The sequence below is a fragment of the Orbicella faveolata genome, unplaced genomic scaffold, assembly GCF_042242905.1.
Source record: "Orbicella faveolata isolate gen_17 unplaced genomic scaffold, um_ofav_v1 contig_14, whole genome shotgun sequence".
NCBI lineage: Eukaryota > Metazoa > Cnidaria > Anthozoa > Scleractinia > Merulinidae > Orbicella > Orbicella faveolata.
This window is the reverse complement of record NW_028301541.1, coordinates 12,800,001-12,818,825: the sequence shown is the minus strand read 5'-3', so window position 1 is coordinate 12,818,825 and position 18,825 is coordinate 12,800,001. Positions and strand designations below refer to the sequence as shown.

The 18,825-nt window shown below is 37.8% G+C and overlaps 1 protein-coding gene across 2 annotated transcripts in view; it reads left to right on the top strand.

Annotated features, from left to right (window-relative positions):
- LOC110066846 (dedicator of cytokinesis protein 7-like) overlaps positions 1-15,608 on the top strand; it is a 105,830-nt gene extending 90,222 nt beyond the window's left edge. The window contains exons 31-48 of one of the 2 annotated variants that reach the window (XM_089286681.1): positions 810-897; positions 1,552-1,648; positions 2,774-2,908; positions 5,044-5,196; positions 5,617-5,679; positions 6,101-6,196; positions 6,339-6,407; positions 6,986-7,029; positions 7,497-7,560; positions 8,075-8,242; positions 8,698-8,916; positions 9,535-9,669; positions 10,151-10,331; positions 10,426-10,571; positions 11,042-11,185; positions 11,674-11,798; positions 12,163-12,323; positions 13,977-15,608. In XM_089286681.1, coding sequence (XP_089142807.1) covers positions 810-897; positions 1,552-1,648; positions 2,774-2,908; positions 5,044-5,196; positions 5,617-5,679; positions 6,101-6,196; positions 6,339-6,407; positions 6,986-7,029; positions 7,497-7,560; positions 8,075-8,242; positions 8,698-8,916; positions 9,535-9,669; positions 10,151-10,331; positions 10,426-10,571; positions 11,042-11,185; positions 11,674-11,798; positions 12,163-12,323; positions 13,977-13,996 — 2,108 coding nt within the window. In that variant the 3' untranslated portion in view covers positions 13,997-15,608. The remainder of the gene's footprint in view (positions 1-809; positions 898-1,551; positions 1,649-2,773; positions 2,909-5,043; positions 5,197-5,616; positions 5,680-6,100; positions 6,197-6,338; positions 6,408-6,985; positions 7,030-7,496; positions 7,561-8,074; positions 8,243-8,697; positions 8,917-9,534; positions 9,670-10,150; positions 10,332-10,425; positions 10,572-11,041; positions 11,186-11,673; positions 11,799-12,162; positions 12,324-13,976) is intronic. The other variant, XM_089286680.1, reaches the window with a different exon arrangement.
- Positions 15,609-18,825: the final 3,217 nt, after the last annotated feature.

Below are 18,825 nucleotides of genomic sequence, written 5' to 3'. Positions count from 1 at the left end.
TACCTCTAAGATTGCATTTAGGCTGTTCAAGTTTCGCCTTTTGAACCATTTTGTGACACCCAGAAAGTATGGTCTTGCACTCTTATGAATGAAAAGTAAATGGCTTAAAGTAAAGTAAAGCTTTGGAATGCTCTTCCCCTGGACATTAGGTCTGAGGACACTGTTGCCGGCTTTAAAGGCAAACTTAGGACACTTGTTTTGTAACGCGTTTTCATAAAATCCGAATAATAAACTTTTATTTTATCTTATTTTATTTATTCATTTGTTGTTTTTCCCCGCCTTTAATAACTACCACTTCTGTGATTTAGATTAGTTAGCTGTAATTGTAATTTTAGGGCTTGTAACTTTTAGTTTCAGATAATTTGAGCTGTAATGCGCATTTGAACATATCCATATGTATTTTGCGCACTACGAATTCTTCCTTATTATTACTATTATTATTATTATTATTATTATTATTATTATTATCATCTATTTTTTAATAAAATAGTAATAACGATTTTATTGGGCTCATTAAAATTCTTCACTAAAACTTTACATGATAATTATTTACAGCACAAAACTATTTACAACAACAATGGTATTAAAATCGTTGAAAAAGGAGGCAAAATGTAGTTTACAGAAATGAATAAAATTTAGAAAACCTGAGAATTGCTGCACACTGCACAACTTGCTGCACACTCAGGCATTGCTATCAGTTTGGGTTTTACAAGTGCTGACGACACAATGTGGGTCAGTGTACAAGGCAACAGCCAAGTGTAAACAACTCATTCTGGATACATTAACTAAACCATTTTGTGTTCAAACAGAAAAGGGTCAGTCACCGACCACAGAATCACGATTAAGGTGGCGTAAAGATCAAACACAGTGGAGACAGGCCACCGAGCAACAAAACAGGTGAGAGTTGTCAAGGGTCGAGCCCATTTTTAACTCTTTATAAAATTTTTCTTTCTCTTAATGGCTATTTGTTACTGTTGATAGAAAGTAGTGTGGTCCATTGCCTCTATGAAATAACTATAGAAAACGTTTGTCAAAGAGAGGGAAATTAACTGCGCTTTCATGATCAATCAAGGTGCGTATTCTCAACAAATTCATGAGATGGCGCGGCAAAGCAATCACAAGCACTGGCCCAACTCCACACGCAAAATCAACAGAGAGAGCAGCGAAAACGTTAGTAGCGCTATAAAAGTTTTGAAAATGGAAGAGAAAAAGCCATCGGTTAAATGCAGAAGATGTTTTCAATGATTTAAAGTACTTTGAAGGGGAAATACAGGAAGTCGTCGCTGGAATCAGTCAAGCATGTAAAGAAAGTTTGTAAGTTACCTAGCTTCATAGCTTGCTTGTGGTTTAGATATTCAAGGTCTGATCATATTAGCATGGCACCAAATCAAAGACCAAACTTTGGCTGTAAAACGAATGTCTGAGGAGAGAATATTTTGTCTATGTTAAAATTGTTGGTACGGATGTTTTAGTGAGGCTAAACTTTGCACACATAGCAAACAGTTTGTTGCTATTTTAACAAGTCTTGAACATCTATTTTGTGTCGGCCAGACTTCGTCCTGAAGTAGAGGTGAATGCACAAGTTGAAGGGGCCCTTGCAGCGGAAGTTAATTCCATTGTTCTTGATACACTAGAGCACTTAGTACAGGTATTGTATTTTTGGTTAATGATCTTTTCATCTTTTGGAGATTTAAGGATGTATTAAAGTTTCTTTGACGAAGGGCTAGTGCAACTCACTAGGGCAGCTAATTTACCTTTACAGTTTTCTACAAGTTGATAGTTAGTATTACATCTACCCGCCAACACAATACAACAATTTCTTCAGAAAGTAACAACTTTGCTCATTTGTGTCAAAGTACTCAGTAAAGTTCATTCCGAGGCCATTCCATAGCTCATTAATGTATTATGCTTTTTGTGGCATGAGGCGGCTTTACATAATGCTGCTCTCCCTGTCTGAAATGTCAGGTCATTGCACTTTACCCGTTAACGTTTCATTACTCATTTATTATCCTGGCATGAAAGAGACATTGAGACTTGAGCATCCCGCACCTATCCCAATGATCTCCACCATAGCCTGTGAATAAAGCCACGTCCACTTTCGGCGTTCACAAGATATTTTACCATTATTCCACGAGCGTTGTTGGATATGAGATCGTAGATATAACCATCTCATATCCAACAAGGGCCAGTGGAATGATTGTGTTATTGAAAACGCCCCCTAAATGTAGATAAGTAAACTAAAATGAAAACGCCACTTACCATATTTGTAGAGCATGGTATAAGGTATAATGGCTCATAACCCATGATGGCTAAGCCAAAGAAAACTCTCGAATTGCATTATCCAATGATCCAGATTATAATAAAGTGACATAATCAACTAGCTAATATGAACAATTTTTATAAGTTAACATGAACGGAAAATAACAGTGGATGCTGCATCAGATTAAAAGTATGCTGGTAGCTTAAAACCTAAGGTATAATGTTTAACTTCACAGTACAAATGAACAGCAGTGATAGGAAGTGCTTATCACGTCATGTGCTCAGGATTCCAAAATATCATTTGTATATGTATATATTAAAATGTTATATTTATTTATTGATAAGTTGCATTTATCCTTTGGAAGTAATGATGAAATATCGATGGTAGTGATGGAAAGCATTAATATGGCAAACTAAATGACAAGTTGGGCAGGGCTTGATCTCAGAACTAGGTATTCAAAATCCACTACGCTGAAATTGGATTGTGACTTATTCAGTGTAACTTCTCTTTTAGACGGTGGCTACCTCGGAGTCCCTGCGGGTGGTTTTAAGTGGAATACTTCGGGTGTTGCTTCATTCCCTTAACTGCAATCAGAGTGAAAGAGTTCTGCAAAACATATTTGCAACACAAAGATCAATTGTTTATAAGGTAAGACTTAAATCTGACCAAATATACAAGCCCAAGTTACTATTACCTCATTGCTTTTACTTTTCTAATTACTCAGGACATAGTTAATGCTCAGGACCTACCTCAGAAAATGTGACCTGAATTTTTGAAAAGACATTTTTTCAAACAAATTCAATACTTATTAACAATTACATTATGAGCTCGAGATTTCTATGAGGTGATAAGCGAATAATCTGATTGTTTTAATATAATTCTAACTAAATTTCTTTCAAATAACGATTTCCAATTATTTCCCAACGTAGCATTAAACTTCATGCTTTAGTAGAATAGCACGGATTGAATTGTTATTTGAAACTTGCATTTGTACACGCGCGCTCGTCGGTTCACTGAAAATTCTATGGTTTTAAAGCCGCATAACGGTCAGTTTCCTTACTTTATGGTTCTTGAGAATTTAATTATCCAGTAATATTTCTAAATCTTCCTGAAAACATTACAGAAACTAAGAAACGTTGCCATCATGTCGACGACCTCCAGTCCTGCACTTTAATTAACAATTAGACCCGTAGCCCTGGCGGGCTACGGGTCAATAGCCGAAGCCGAATGGGCTATTGTCCCGTGGCCCTTGAGGGCGAAGGGTCTAATTGTTTTAGTATCACCGAACTAGTCGGACAGAAAAGGCAATAATAAAGTTAACAAATGCAAGTTGAAGAAATATTTATTTGGGAATAAAACGAAAGAAAGCGTTACGCTCGATTGCGCCAATTTCGCTACTCGAGGACTATTACTAATAGTCCTCTAGTTGCGTAGCCAATTGAAATGCAGGATTTGCATTAGTCCACTTGTTGGGTGATACTAATGGCTGATAGTATACGAGTAGCTCAGCCAATCAGATTGCAGTATTTGCTTTAGTATACTAGTAGAATTCTACTAAGGACTATCATTCCCCAGTGAAGGGAATGTTGTATCACAATCTACAATTTATGTCACATGATGCAACTCTAGTAAAACTATGGTAGTGTCACCATGTGTCCATGTTCAAGTCATGGTGTTTTTCTACATCTAGTAAACTAAATGTTGACTTTCTCTTCAATGCATAGCTTATTACGTTATCAAAGTGACCGTATTAGTTAAACCCTAGGTAATATTCTTGAGTAACCTGGAACCTAATAGAAACTACAGGCGTAAAGAACAGGCCCGGGTTGATTGAAAGGTGGATAACGTTATCCACCGGATAAATCACTGTCCATCGGATATCCTAGCGTGGTTTGTTTTGTCAACACTTATCCAATGGATAGTGATGTACCGGTGAATAACGTTATCCAGCCGAGCCAGGAGTACCGGTAATCGTTGAATGTGCACTATCGCTATGTAAATTAACAATGAGCCCGTGCATGCCGTCACATGTGGGTATAGAACAAGAAAGGAAGTGTAAGAGACATTTAAAAACCAATTCCCCGCCTAGCCCCAGTCCGCGCCGCTATGCATAAATAGTTTGACCTTCGCGCGGGTTATGTAAATCAGAAAGTTTTCGCTCGCGTTTACAAGTCATCACAAGTTACGTTCTTTATGCTGTTTTGATCGCCGTATTCCCAATATCGTCAGGGAAATGTCCACTTTTATCGTTTGTCTCGTATTTCCTATGTTATTCGTATTTCCTATGTTAGTTCCATTGTTGATATGTTTGTAACCGTTATCCTAGAAACCACTGGCAACGACATGTGTAGTTGCGTTAAGAGTTTGAGTTGTCCGCAATTAAACTTCTTCACGACTTAAAAATTATAGCTGACCAGTGTGTTGGTTATAAGACATGTCACTGCTCTCTTACAGTCGACAAAACCAGTGAAAACCTACTCCCGATAATATATGGCGTGTAATTTCAGATCTGTACCCTTCCTTTGAAAATAATTCTTGATCCAAACTTGAATTTGGATTGGATAAATGACTGACCAGTTAGTTCCTCGCTGACTGAGATCTTCTGTCGTCGAGGGTTTAGTCTGAATTTTCATTTCTTGGTTTTTGGAGAACGCTTGGTTAGAAAATACGCAGTTTGTCAGGACCTCCTCGTAGTATTCTCCATTAAATTCAGTTGTCTTGAATAACCACGGTCCACCTATGTGACACTGTTAGACTGACATATTTGTGATTACTATTTGTAGTTCCCTGAACTGTTGTTTGAAGATGACACAGAGCTTTGTGCTGACCTTTGTTCCAGACTTCTTAACCACTGCAGCTCGGCTCTCAGTAGTATTCGAGCCCAGGCCAGTGCATCTCTTTATCTCCTCATGAGACAGAACTTTGAGATAGGAAACGTAAGTTTGCAAAACATTTGGGAGTGATATTCGAATCAATTTACATTTAAAACCTAAATTGAACACCCAAGTTCAACATTTCAGCACCCATTTAGGTCAAACTCTTGTACCTTTAGCATCAGACAGAACCACACCCTGTGTAAGAGTACCTGTACCAGACAGTGCCAGACATTCTGTAACGGTTTTGAGATTTCGTTTGTTATGTGACATTCATTTCTATGTTGTAGTACTTGTATATTAGCTATGTGTATCAGGTTACTCAGTTCAACATGGCAAAAGGCATGCCGAAACAATTCTTTAAAAGGTTGTTTCGTGTTTTTTAAATGTTTAATTTTGCTTTTGCTAGCAAGAAGATAAGTCTAAAATTAGAAATAAAAAGTAAACATTCTGTGTCTAAAATGTGTTCTTCACCTTGTTCAGAATTTCGCACGGGTCAAGATGCAAGTTACAATGTCACTTTCCAGCCTTGTTGGTACTTCACAAGTAAGTTGTCACTTATTATTCTACACCTAGCTACCTTGTATCATTTATGTACCAGGGGATGTCAAATATGATTGTAGATGCCAGACCTGCCATAGACCTTAAAATTAAATAAGGACGTATTTTTCCCTGGGAGAGGGGCTCCAGAAAATCCTGGTTCTGGTTTGATTGTGCGCAGGCGTTCGGATACAATATCGGTTTCTGAACATGCGCCAGCGGGGAGTTACCGCTGTGAATGATGCTGGCTTTCCTTCCGATTTCTTGGTGCTTACCAAAAGGACCGAAGCCTCTGGGAACGAGATTGCAATACCGCTTAAAAACCATACCTTCCCCTTCGTTTTTTTTTATCTTTACCTTGCCATACGTTGTGGGCAAGCGTTTCCCTTGGAGATTAAGAGGCTAATCCTTCTTCTTGAATTTGCAGACTTTTAATGAAGATCAGCTTCGTCGGTCGCTGAAAACAATTATAACGTATGCGGAATCGGATCAAGAGCTGAGGACAAGCACTTTCCCAGATCAGGTAGATCAAAAAACGACAATCAATGACATAATCAGCCTACTTCATGTCGATTAGAAATTTGACCTCTAATTTAGTATGGCTCTTACAGCAACATTTTACCCTCTTATCAACAAAAACCAGAATTACATCATTTTAATCTTAGGTCAGAGAACTGGTGTTCAATCTGCATATGATTCTATCAGATACGGTCAAGATGAAGGAATATCAAGAGGTACCTGTTGTGATCTTAACTCGTTGTTTTTTCTTGTGTAAATAATGTGCCGCTTTATAACGTTCTTTTTTACACTCTTGAGCTATTCTAAAAAAAAAATTGTATTTATGTTGTCCGGGCTAATTAAAAGACAACAATAACCATGTTGAAAAGCTGAAGGAGAGAGACTAAATCTTTTCAAGAGTTCGAGTTCAACTAGTTATGTCAAGAAATGTCAAAATAGCTTACCCAAAGGTCAGTGTTTCATAACCAAGACAGAAGCTGTTATTATACTATTTAGGGGACACTGCAAGCTCCTAAAACACTTAAGAAAAAGGGAAAGAACTGCGGAGCACATTTGAATTTGACAATAATTAATTAGGTGCTAGATAAACTGGGTTTCTTTGTTCGTTTGTTTATTTCCTTTAATTTTAGCTATTTTGTCTGATTTCTCTTTGTATTGTTACTTTTGTATATTTTTTATCTTAACCAATTAAAACTATCAAATAAAAAAGAACGACTTATTCTCCATTTTTAAACAACTGGGCACAATGAGTAGATAAATGAATTGTTGTAATTTTGTTGTCCGTTGTTATTAGGATCCAGAAATGTTGATTGATCTTATGTACAGAATTGCCAAAGGGTAGGTAATGTTTATGCTGATGTTGAACAAAGTTGTAAATCTGACAGACAGTTGATTTTCCCTACAGGAAAATTACCAGAATCAGTGAATAGTGTGTAGTACCCAACAACAAAACTTTGAAAAGAGTGTAAATTTCCTCGAGCGACAACAGCTTGAACCTGTGTATCACGCGTTCCCGTGTCGAATTTATGTTGAACAGAATTTGGGAACCGTGTCTGGGGTGTAACGAAATTTTTACAACTTGCACCATGAAAATATGTGGAATTCGTTTCCCTTTGACACTCAAGTTGAATATGTCGAAAGTCGAAACGTGAGTGGCACTTTTTGTGTCAATTGTTGAAGTTCAAAAATGTCTAACTGTGGAAATAAAGTGGTAGTCAAATGCAAAGAGTCAAAATTCTTTGTGTTCAAATTCCTTTGTAATGCTGGCGTTTCATTGTGTGCATATGTTTGTATCTTTTCATCAGTTATCAAAACTCGCCTGATTTACGACTGACATGGCTGTACAACATGGCCTCCAAACACGGCGAGGTATGTGGTAAACAGTAACAAGTCATTTGTTTCGCTTTGTGTTGCCTTTCGTTTTCCTTTTGTCACCTTAGTGGTAGGTTTTAAAAAAATAAGATTGGAGACATCAATGATCATTGTTTACATTTTGCGTTATTATGCTAGATAACAATTGACTTCAAACATTTAATAAGAGTTTGTGACACTGTTCCACGCCATTAAATACTCAGAGTTGGGACTGTCTTAGCTTGATCAGGAACTGAAGCGTTCTCGAAAAACAGCCTTAAACTACCCGTCTTCAGCCATCATTGGCTGTCGCCGCTATCATCTTCGTCATCATCAGCAACAGTGTTGTCGCTGAACACAGCTAGAACAAACAGAGACTTGGTTGTAACACATTTTGCCACTTTAGTTGTTTATTCTTTGAGTTCTGATCGCAAATTCTCACCGTGTTGGCATCTGTTACAGTGTGATAGCTATTCCGTTTGACACGTGTTAGGTCAACACTCTTTACTTATTTATTTTCTTTTTATGGCAGGCGAAAGTTGAGGCTGCCATGTGTCTGGTCCATACAGCAGGCCTTGTATCCGAATACCTGAGTATGCTGGAAGACAAGCCGTATCTTCCCATAGGATGTGTCGCATTTGAGAAGATATCACCAAATGTTCTCGAGGAGAGTGCTATTTCAGATGACGTCGTCTCGCCTGTAAGTCTGGTTTGGTGCATAAACAGCACCAAAGTAATACGCCCATTGGTTATCACCATAAACACATCCAGGGAGTTTCACGTCATAATTATTTCGCGATCTGACGGCTTTCATTATCCGAAACAATGTCTTTTAACTTCTACGCTTCAGTTCCTATTAAGGGAATGTGCGCAGTCTGTAACTCGTGGTCCGAATCGTTCATGGAAAACGGCCCGGCGTAATAAGCTCATCAGATTCGTGATTGCGAACCGCTTAGACACTTGTGTGAAAATAAGTTGCTCTCTTGTAAAATGTTTTATCAAGCTAAAACTTTACAAACGATGCAGCTTTTTTCGTACAGTTATTGATTAATTAACCGTTCCTTTCAGTTGACGTATTAAATAACGCTCTTCCTCCTCCACTTTATTCTTGTTTGAAGAAACCGTTTAACAATGTGCGTGTTTGTTTTTGTCCAGGATGAAGAGGGTATCTGCACTGGAAAGTACTTCTGTGAAAATGGATTGGTGTTGCTCCTCGAGAAAGCTGCCAGCACATTTTTTCGTTCTCATCTCTATGAATGCGTAAATGAAGTGTATAAATTGCTTATCCCTATACTGGAGGCCAGACGTGACTACAAGAAATTAACTCATGTTCATCAAAAACTTTCAGAAGCTTTCAGCAAAATCATACAAACGGTAGGAGATAGTGCTTGATTACAGTTAAAACTTATATAGGTCACAATTACCATGAACCCTGTGGAGAAGTACTTACAAAGACCGCTGAAGTAAGTCCGAGTGTGTCTTTTTGACAGATTGTATTTTGTAAAGATTAATTGTTTTCAAGGAGTAAGTAAATATGTTACATAAGCCATTAAGACGTAAATATATATCGGCTCCACACTCTTCTTCAGACATTTCCTCTGGTTTGGTGAGGAGTGAAGACATTCAAACCCTGTTGAACGTTTTTTTGTCGTTAAGTCCGAGGGTTTTTTTTGTACATTTACCTGTTTGTGGTTATATTCTCTTCCGGTTGATTAGGAATTTCAATGAAATTTTGTAAAAGCACCATGACATTTTAATTAAATTTAGTCTTCATTTTTGAATTCGTAACTTATTTTTAGCCAGTGGTCCCTTATTATTGTCATCCCTCGGCCATGCTAATCTCCTGTAGTTATCATTGCTATGTTTTGGTGATCTTAATATATGATTAAGTTGAAATGCTAAAGGATTACATGGTATACACTATTGGGGCTTACAAGTTTAAACTGGACGGAAAATCAATTTCACTGATGCAGCGCGTTGTGTGATTTTCAGGAAGGAAAGCGTATGTTAGGGACGTATTTTAGGGTGGGCTTTTATGGATCTAAATTTGGAGATCTTGATGGAGAGGAGTACATTTACAAGGAACCCGCCATAACAAAGCTGCCAGAAGTGTCGCATCGTTTGCAGGTCAGTCAATTCCATCAGTCACTAATTCAACATACTGTTTTCAGTTTAAACACAAAACTTTTTTATCATGTCCTACGCACAGGAAGCACATAATTTTTCACTTCAGTCGTTGTTTGAATTTCATGTGACAAAGACAGTGAAAATGATTGTACAAGCCGTGTAACTCATTAATTCTATTAGTATCTTGTACGGATGTACCTCGCTTCCAAAAATGTCTGAGGAAACTGAATTGTTTTCAACGTGATTAGCATTGGGATACACGGAGGGTAAGTTCCAAACATTTTCCATCATTTTAAGAACGTTCAGCTTCGGCCAAGAACAAGACGTGCTTATATAAAAAGGTGTAACCTGATGGTTGGTAAGTGGACTGGACGTAATGTCAATCGTTTATTGATCTTTGTGCCAGTTCTTTTCAATTATACAACCAAGTGACCAATCAAATATAACTATCAAACCAAGGCTGAGAGCTCTCCCTTTACAGGCATTTTATGGCGAAAAGTTTGGACCAGATGTTGTTGAAGTGATTAAAGATTCGAATGCTGTTGAACAAGACAAGCTGGATCCAGAGAAAGCGTACATTCAACTCACATTTGTGGACCCTTACTTTGATGAGTATGAGCTGAAAGACCGGAAAACATACTTTGACAAGAATTTCAACTTAAGTACGTTTGTTCTTTAATGTTTATCAATAACAGTACAACCCGACGTACTTTATACACGCGGGGACAATGTGTTGATGTGTTTGTTCTCTCATAGGGAGGTTTATGTATGAAACACCATTTACACCGAGCGGCAAAGCACATGGCGAGTTAGTCACTCAGTACAAGAGGAAGACAATTTTGACGGCCGCTAATTCGTTTCCTTATGTCAAGACCCGTGTCAATGTCGTGCATCGAGAACAGGTTTGTTCAACATATATTGTTTTAAATAACTCCTAACTATTACTCTACGGTTGTTCAGAATACATGTTAATGATGTTCACATTTTCAAGTGTTACATCATAAATTATGGCAGCGTATGTTGAGAATCTTGGCTAATTGTTTTGTCACTTTGTAAATCGAATCTGCCTTAATCTTCTCAGTCCTCGCCATCTTGGTTTCTTATTACTTATTTGTTATTGTAGGAAAACTATTAATTTGAGGGGGTTTTTAATTTGAGAGTAGTGTTGTACATCACAAAATCAAAAAGACCTGGAATACCTGCTTGAAATAGCCCCTTTAGAACACTAAACATAACTTTTACTGCAATGATAGGAGCACAGATACAATACAAACTCTAATAACTGTATCAAACAAACTCTTCTGCGATAATACAACCACCAAAGCACTTGGTGACTTTCATTATTCATTAGTACTTGATTGACACCGTGTAGATTGTGTTAAGCCCTATTGAAGTTGCCATTGAAGATATGGAATTGAGAACAAAAGAACTTCTGAGCGCCATACAACAAGAGCCACCCAACCCGAAGATGCTTCAAATGGTTTTACAGGGTTCTATTGGCACTACTGTTAATCAGGTAAACTGCAGTCTCAGTAGTCTGATATCGATGCATTGTTGACTGGGTGCACAAGTTACAAGAATAAACAATTTAATCACCTGCTGCGGGAACATTCATGATGAATCAAGGAAGTCTGCACGCAGTCATTTGGTTGCACGACTACTTTTAGCGAAGCGTTTTGTTTTCATCTTGCAAGTAAGCTGACCAGTTTGGGCTTAAAAGTTGTGAGGGATTGTGTCTGTTAGTGTGTCAATGTCAGCATGTGTCCTTGAAAAAATTCCATGTATCAATTGCCCATCGGAAATTTGACACTTGGGAATTGAAAAATAGTCCAAAATAGCCTGGATGGTAAATGATGTTTTATTAAGACTCTCATGAAGTTCACAACTGTGTACTTTGATCCATAACATAAAACTACTTTGTATGCCAGCGATCTCGTTCAGAACACCCTAATATTTATCAAAGTGAAGTGGGTTTTCTGTGGTTGGTTTTGTTTTTGGCAACAGGGTCCATTGGAGATTGCTTTGGTGTTCTTGTGTCACGGCCAGGAATCGGACGAAGAAGGAGAGAGTCAGATGATAACTAGACACCATCACAGACTCAGACTCTGTTTCAAAGAATTTATCAAGAGGTAAGCATTAATTGACCATTGTAGGGAAGTTTTAACTCGAGTAGTAAATATAGATCAGGATAAAATATTCTGGTATTTGTGGAGAGTTATTTGCCATAAAGAAAAAAAAAAAAAGAGATGGTTGTTATTTGAGGTAGTTGTCAGTTCTCCTCTGTTGTCCTAAACTGTTCTTATTGTTCTTTACTATACTAACCCTTAAAGGTCCTCAGTGTCCTCAGTGGTCCTTAGCGTCTTAGTATTTCTTAGTTGCCCCAAGTTGTCGTTACGTGTTTTTTTAGTTGTTGCCTTGTTGCCATTAGAGTAATTTAAAAACCTGCAGCATACAATACATAGGGATACTATCTTTTGCTGCTCCCCTTTATAGATGTGGAGACGCCTTACAAAGGAACAAACATCTAATCACAGCTGACCAACGTGCTTATCAGAAAGAACTGGAAAGGAATTATACCAAACTCACTGAGCAGCTCGAACCTCTCCTCAAAAACAAGTTTGGCACTTTACGAGGATCCACCAGACAAAAGTGTGGTATTGTTTTTTGCCAGTGATACATTATACTAAGAATAAATGGCAAGACATGTGATAATACCCAACAAGTTTGTCGGGTTTATTTTCAGGAGGTTCATTACGGAAGGAATTTTTTGTTTCAAAGAGGTGTGGGTTTATATTTGGAAGAGATATTGCACTTTTGTTGCATACAAGATTAGAGTACCAAATAGTGAAAGTCCGCTCTAACATAGTGATGTGAAACTTAAAACAACTTGCACAGTGCGCAAATGCTAAACAAAACAGGTTTGTCCGAGAATTCTTTAATGGCACAGTTCAGAAGATATAGTATCTTTCCCCATGGTCTTATACGAGGGAAACTTTTTGTAGGCTTTAAAAGTTTCAGTTGCTTTCTATTGACCTTTAACGTACAGTATTTAAAGTCTCTCTTTCATGTTGTCTCGCCTCTTATCGTCCATTTCACAGTGTATGCTTCACAGTGTACACTACCCTTTCCGCTCTCTCCTCATGATCCCACAACAGAATCTCTTGTTTACGGAGGACACGCGGTCTCTTAAAGTGCTACTATGATCCAATTTTACCTCTTGAATTTTTGGGTGTATCACAAAGAATTCCACAAAAGATTAAAAACCAAATACCTGCATTAGTTCCGAAGATATCTAAGTTTGAAAAAGGTTTAAAATATGCAAATGACAGGGCTGACGACGTCAAAAACTCAAACCAAATATGAGATCAAGTGTATTAATAAAGCTATCTCGGTCGCCATCTCGGTCAATTTGCAGCAGCGACCATTGAAACTTAGTACGCTAATATTCATCATAGCAACTCACTCTTTTCCTGACCCCGCCAGTCTGATTTCAATATTTTAGTGATTTTCAGCTAGAAAAACAGTAAACAAGCCACAAACTCGAACAGTCGACCTAACATGTTTTATGTTTCCTGGATCATGTAGATGAGGCACCATTGGCAAATATCAAAATCGAATGCCAAAGGTGGCCAGAAAAGCCTTTAACATCGGGGAGGTCTGGAACCCAGTATGTTAGTGGAATCTTAATGCAAAGAATCAAACATTTCTGATACAAACTGGCTGAGATATCTTTCTTCATCACATTTGATCAAAATTTGGTTGAGTTTATGACTTCGCTAATTTGCCTATTACAAAAACTTGAATGTCTCTGAAACGAAAAGAGATATGTTGAAAATAGTAAACAGCATTTTACTTCTCGTACAGAAAAGAGATATGTTGAAAATAGTAAACAGCATTTTACTTCTCGTACAGACTACCTGTTTATGTTTTAGAATGGGTTAGATAGGAAAGACGCTAATTTCAACACTCCAATTTTATGGAATTTGCACTGAATATGTGAACGCTGAATGAATATTGAATGCTGTTCCGCATAAGGAATGCTCCAAGAAGTGATTTTTCTTATGTGAAAACCACCTTTAGCTGATTTACTTGTTAAATTTTTGTAAGTGCATTGAACCTTTGTTATGTACCTTTCTATTGTGTAATCATCTCCTATTTCGTGCTTTGTTCAGAAGTACATTTCACTACTGTTCATCAGCTATGACAGAGCTGTTGTTATGGCTGTTACTACTTGGCGGCTTAGTTTTGAATACTTTGTATGGCTGAATAAACTATCATAACGTGGATCTTTTGTTGCTATCTTGCAGGGAAGGATCGGCTTTGTTGAGGAAAATTTCTATGAGTTTCAATACAGGACACAGCGTAGCTTAATAAAACGCATATACTTAGAGTCTATTCATTTGCCAGGCAGTTTTAAATTTCTGAATGCAAGAAATTCATGAGGTGCCTAGTCACAGAGGACCAGGTTGCAGCGACAAAATCACTTGCCATTGACACAAGTAGACGGTGTAACAATATGCATGTACACACAAAGGGAATCGTAGTGGCACGCTACAAATTTTGCGTTCAATGGCCGTTGTCTTAGTGCTTTACAGAAATTCCCGAATTGCCGAAGTATGATGTCGGCTTCTGTCGATGAACAATCGAAGATGCTCGAATTTAATCCCATAGGTTGCAGACATTTTCCCAACACCCAAGCTTAAAGCATTCTGACTCTTGCCCAACCGTACAAAGGAATGACGTCCCTGAAACATTTTCTCTGTGCTGCAAGTCTCGTGAAGTTCAACTCGTTAAAGTCCACACGAGGGTACCTTTGACATGTCCCTATTGCATTTTGTTGTGTGTGTGTACATGTTGTGATTGAAATTGTCCTCAGTGGCGGATCTAGGGGAGGGGCCCGGCCCCCCCCCCCCCCCCCATTATTTTGGGAAAGAAAAGATAAATAAATAGATCACTTTATTTATACACGGTAAATTCCAATCTGCTGTATACAAGCAAAAATATCTACAGATGTAAAAATTAAACAATATAATCATTATAAAAGTAATTACAAAGAATAAAAGCGTAATCTAAACAAACTGAGCTAAACTACCTATTTCAATAGAAAAAAATGAAAACAAAAGTACTGCTTTTCAGGGACGCCGTGTCGTTAATTCACTCAAAACTGAAGTTACTTAGCTTCGTCTTAAATTCACCTAATGTTTTAGGTACTCTAATATAAGTTGGAAGGCTATTCTACAACGCAGCACCGCTCTAGGAGAAACTTTTACGAACATAGTCGGTGCGAGGTTGAGTAGTTGTCTGTAGCACTAGAATCATAAGGGGCGGACAAAAAAATATCGCAGAAGAAAGAAAAGCCGGTAGGGCATGCACTCCCCCCCCCCCCCCCCCCTTAGCTTAAGGCCTGGATCCGCCACTGGTCCCCTACACGTCTCTGCAACATGTCCTCTTATGTGTTGGCAATTTGAACTCACGAGTTCCGTGTGATATTCAAATCGTGAATTAGGTACGAAGGGGTGCGAAAGACAATGTTCCACTTCTTTGGAGAACGACGAACCTAGTCGTATAATAAACTGGATCGGGTACTCAGCCCAACCTCGCTACTCTAGTACGTAGAATGACCGAGTTTTTATGCAATTTCATGATTATAAGATATTCTTAAAACACTTGCCAGTCAGAAATACTTCAGGTTTAATTTTTCCCTCATTCTGGCATCCAAATCTAAAAGACAACGAAAATTTGTCAGAATAAACAAATGTAGATATTGTCCTTGAGGCCGAATTTATTTCTGTCACCCTAAGGAACCTCCCCAGAATTAAAATAGTGAAGAAAATAAAATTGCTCTTTGATAAAACTTTATGTACGTTAAGAATGACCTCACTGGATCGAGCAGTGCTGTGCCAACTGGGTACATTGTTAATAAACAAATATTGTGTTTATTATTTACCAGTTATGTTACATAACCGGCATAACTATAAGCGCAAGTATGGTCATCTTCATAAAATATAATAAGGAGTTAACACAACGTTAGCACAAGAAGAAACGTTTTTCTTCTAACAGACATACAGCTTCGTTTCGCTTCGAATTTGTCAGTAAACATGCAAGCTAGTAATGAAATATTAAAGAAACAAAGAGATAAAACAATAAGATAAAACAGTTATCCTACCTATAGTAAAAATGTCCAACCACGTTCTGTGAACACTACGATATAAAGGTTACTGTGCACCTCGAGGGGTGTCTATGTTGTGCGTCACCTGACAGGTACCGTAAACTTCATATCAAATTTGAGGTTTTAAAGTTAGGTATTGGACGAATCAACCATTTTTTTTTATGAACTAAACAGCATTTTCAATCTACAAAGTCGCAAACCAACTTAATTACGAGCCGCAAGCAATCGGTTGGAACGTTTTGCACATTTTCTGGTGTCATTTCTTTAATCTGAAAATTTATATCGTCTTAATTCAATAGTATTTCTTACGCCTTCAACAATTTTCTCTCCATCGGAACTTAGGAAACAGCCCTAAGAAAATACGCGCGCTGATTGGGTAAAAATCGATTTTCTATTTAACAATTAGATTATGAGCTCGAGATTTCTATTAGGTTCGGCCTCATCAACTATCACCTCATAGAAATCGAGAGCGAATAATCTAATTGTTTTAGTAGAATTCTTACTAAAATTTACTTAAAATAGCGGTTTCCAGTTATTTCTTGACGTATTATTAAACTTTACGCCTGAAAAAGATCGGTCGGATTAAATGTCATTTAAAGTTGAAGTTGTGTGCGCGCGCATCAGCTTTTTCAATAATTTCAATTTTTTTAAAAGTCAAGAAACCGTAAATGTCCTTCGTGTAGACTTCTCAGGAATTTAATTAGCCATTTGCATTACAGTTTTCCTCTAAAACTTCGGAAAAACGCTATAAACGTCGCCATTTCCTAGGCGACCTCCACCCACTGCACACTGATGGCTGATGGTATTCAATGGCTCAGCCAATCAGATTGCAGCATTTGCATCAGTATACTAGTAGAATTCTACTCATAAACAATGAGATTATGAGCTCGAGATTTCTATCACGCACAGAAATCTGGAGTTCATAATCTAATTGTTTTAGTATAAATCTACTAGTCGTTCAAAAAACTTTACCTAAATCCTCTTCACAGACACTTCGAAAACGCCAAGAAGTGGCGGTCATTTTGTACACTGCTACGCTACTCGCTCTCTATCACAGAATAGACAGGAGTAGCGTGGTTAATTAGAGAACGGCATTCGTGATAGAGCGCTAGTAGATTTCTGCTAATCAACAATTAGATTATGAGCTCGAGATTTCTATGAGGTGAATTGATGAGGCCGAATTGAAATCGAGAGCGAATAATCTAATTGTTTTAGTAGAATTCTTACTATAATTTACTTCAAATAACGGTTTCCAATTATTTCTTGACGTATTATTAAACTTTGCGCCTGAAAAAGATCGCTCGGATTGAATTGTCATTTAAAATTGAAGTTGTGTGCAGGCGTGCATCAGTTTTTTCAATAATTTTAACTTTTTTAAATGTCAAGGAGCTGTAAATGTCCTTCGTTTAGACTTCTCAGAAATTAATTATCCATTTGCATCAAAATTTTCCTCCAAAACTTTGGAAAAACGAAAAAAACGTCGCCACTTCCTAGACGACCCCCAGCCACTACACACCAATGGCTGACAGTGTTCAAAGGCTCAGCCAATCAGATTACAGCATTTGCATTAGTATACCAGTAGAATTCTACTAAAACGCGTTATATAATAACCCGTTATTCTCCCATTTTGATTGGTTCTCGCCTATGATCTATTAGAGGACAGACCCACGATTGACGTCATCATTACAAAGTTTTTCTATCTGTGTTTTCGAATGGCGGAAAGTTTTGAGAATTAAGATAATATTTTACGTGACTGAGCATAAGGTAAGGTACAAAAAAGTCTTGCCGAGGCATTGAACGGGTACGAGAAGCAGGAGGAAGAAAGATAAAGCCGTTCTTTTAGGAAATGACTCAGAAAAAATACTCGAGCAGTCCTAGTGGCAGTCAAGCGGGACTAAACCAAGCACAAAATTGGTCTTGGTAAGCCGAGAACCATAGCCGCTTATCTCGAATTTAACAAACCCAATAAATGCTTTTGAGATTAATTTATTCAAAAAATTAACTTTTCTCAGTCTCACAATAATTGTTCAAACACTGATTGATGTCAGGAATGACACATCAAAACATCACTTCTTAAAATCAGTTAAAATAAACACATAACCTTACTTTCCGATGCAAATGTTTTAGTCCGTTTCAGGGCACAGCATTGTGCAAAGTAAAGCTCACTACAGCTCAGGGCCAACTGTATCGCAGCTAAAAGGTATCTCCGACACTATTTCAAACTGATTTGAGAATCACCAACCACAGAGGTCACAAATTTCCACCGTCACAGACGCTCCTTTCATTCAAAACTCGAATCGAATGGCCTCCAGGTTGATCGCAACCGCAATTTTTCCGAGCGTATAGTTCAAATCCTGCAATATTCAAGGCAACGTCCAAGCTTTTCGGCTCTCAGGGCTGCTCTGATGACAAAAACTGACTCGACTTTTCCACCATTTTCTTTAAGATTTGTAAATTTCGCAGTTCATTTCTGCTTTCACTGTAAGTTTTCATTCCACAAGAAGCGACGCTCGAGTCAAGTTTGACAGTGGCGTGATTTTCCTGGACCAATCACAATTCTTTGCTACGCATAGCAACCAATGAGATTGCTTCATTTTGTATAGACAATAGATTACGTCAAATGGCTTTTTTCGTGTCCGCCAAAGTGGGCAAAGGCCCGCTTTCGAGTTATGTTGAAAGATTTTGAAATAAAAAAGCTTTATCATTAGTAGTTTGTTTCGTTATTAGATAAAACAAATAGATTCCATGTTGCCGTGCGTCTGTTCAGTAATAGATCACAGAAGACGTCAATAGTTATTTGTTCTTACCACATTTTGACGTCATCTGTGATCTATTGCTGAACAGACGCACGGCAACATGGAATCTATGTGTTAAATAGTTGCCCCGCGGAAATCTGATGTTCTTAAAACAAATATTCGCCCGAGAAGCGAAGTTTCGAGAGCAAATATGCTAGTTTTAAGAACATCAAATTTCCAAGGTGCAACTAT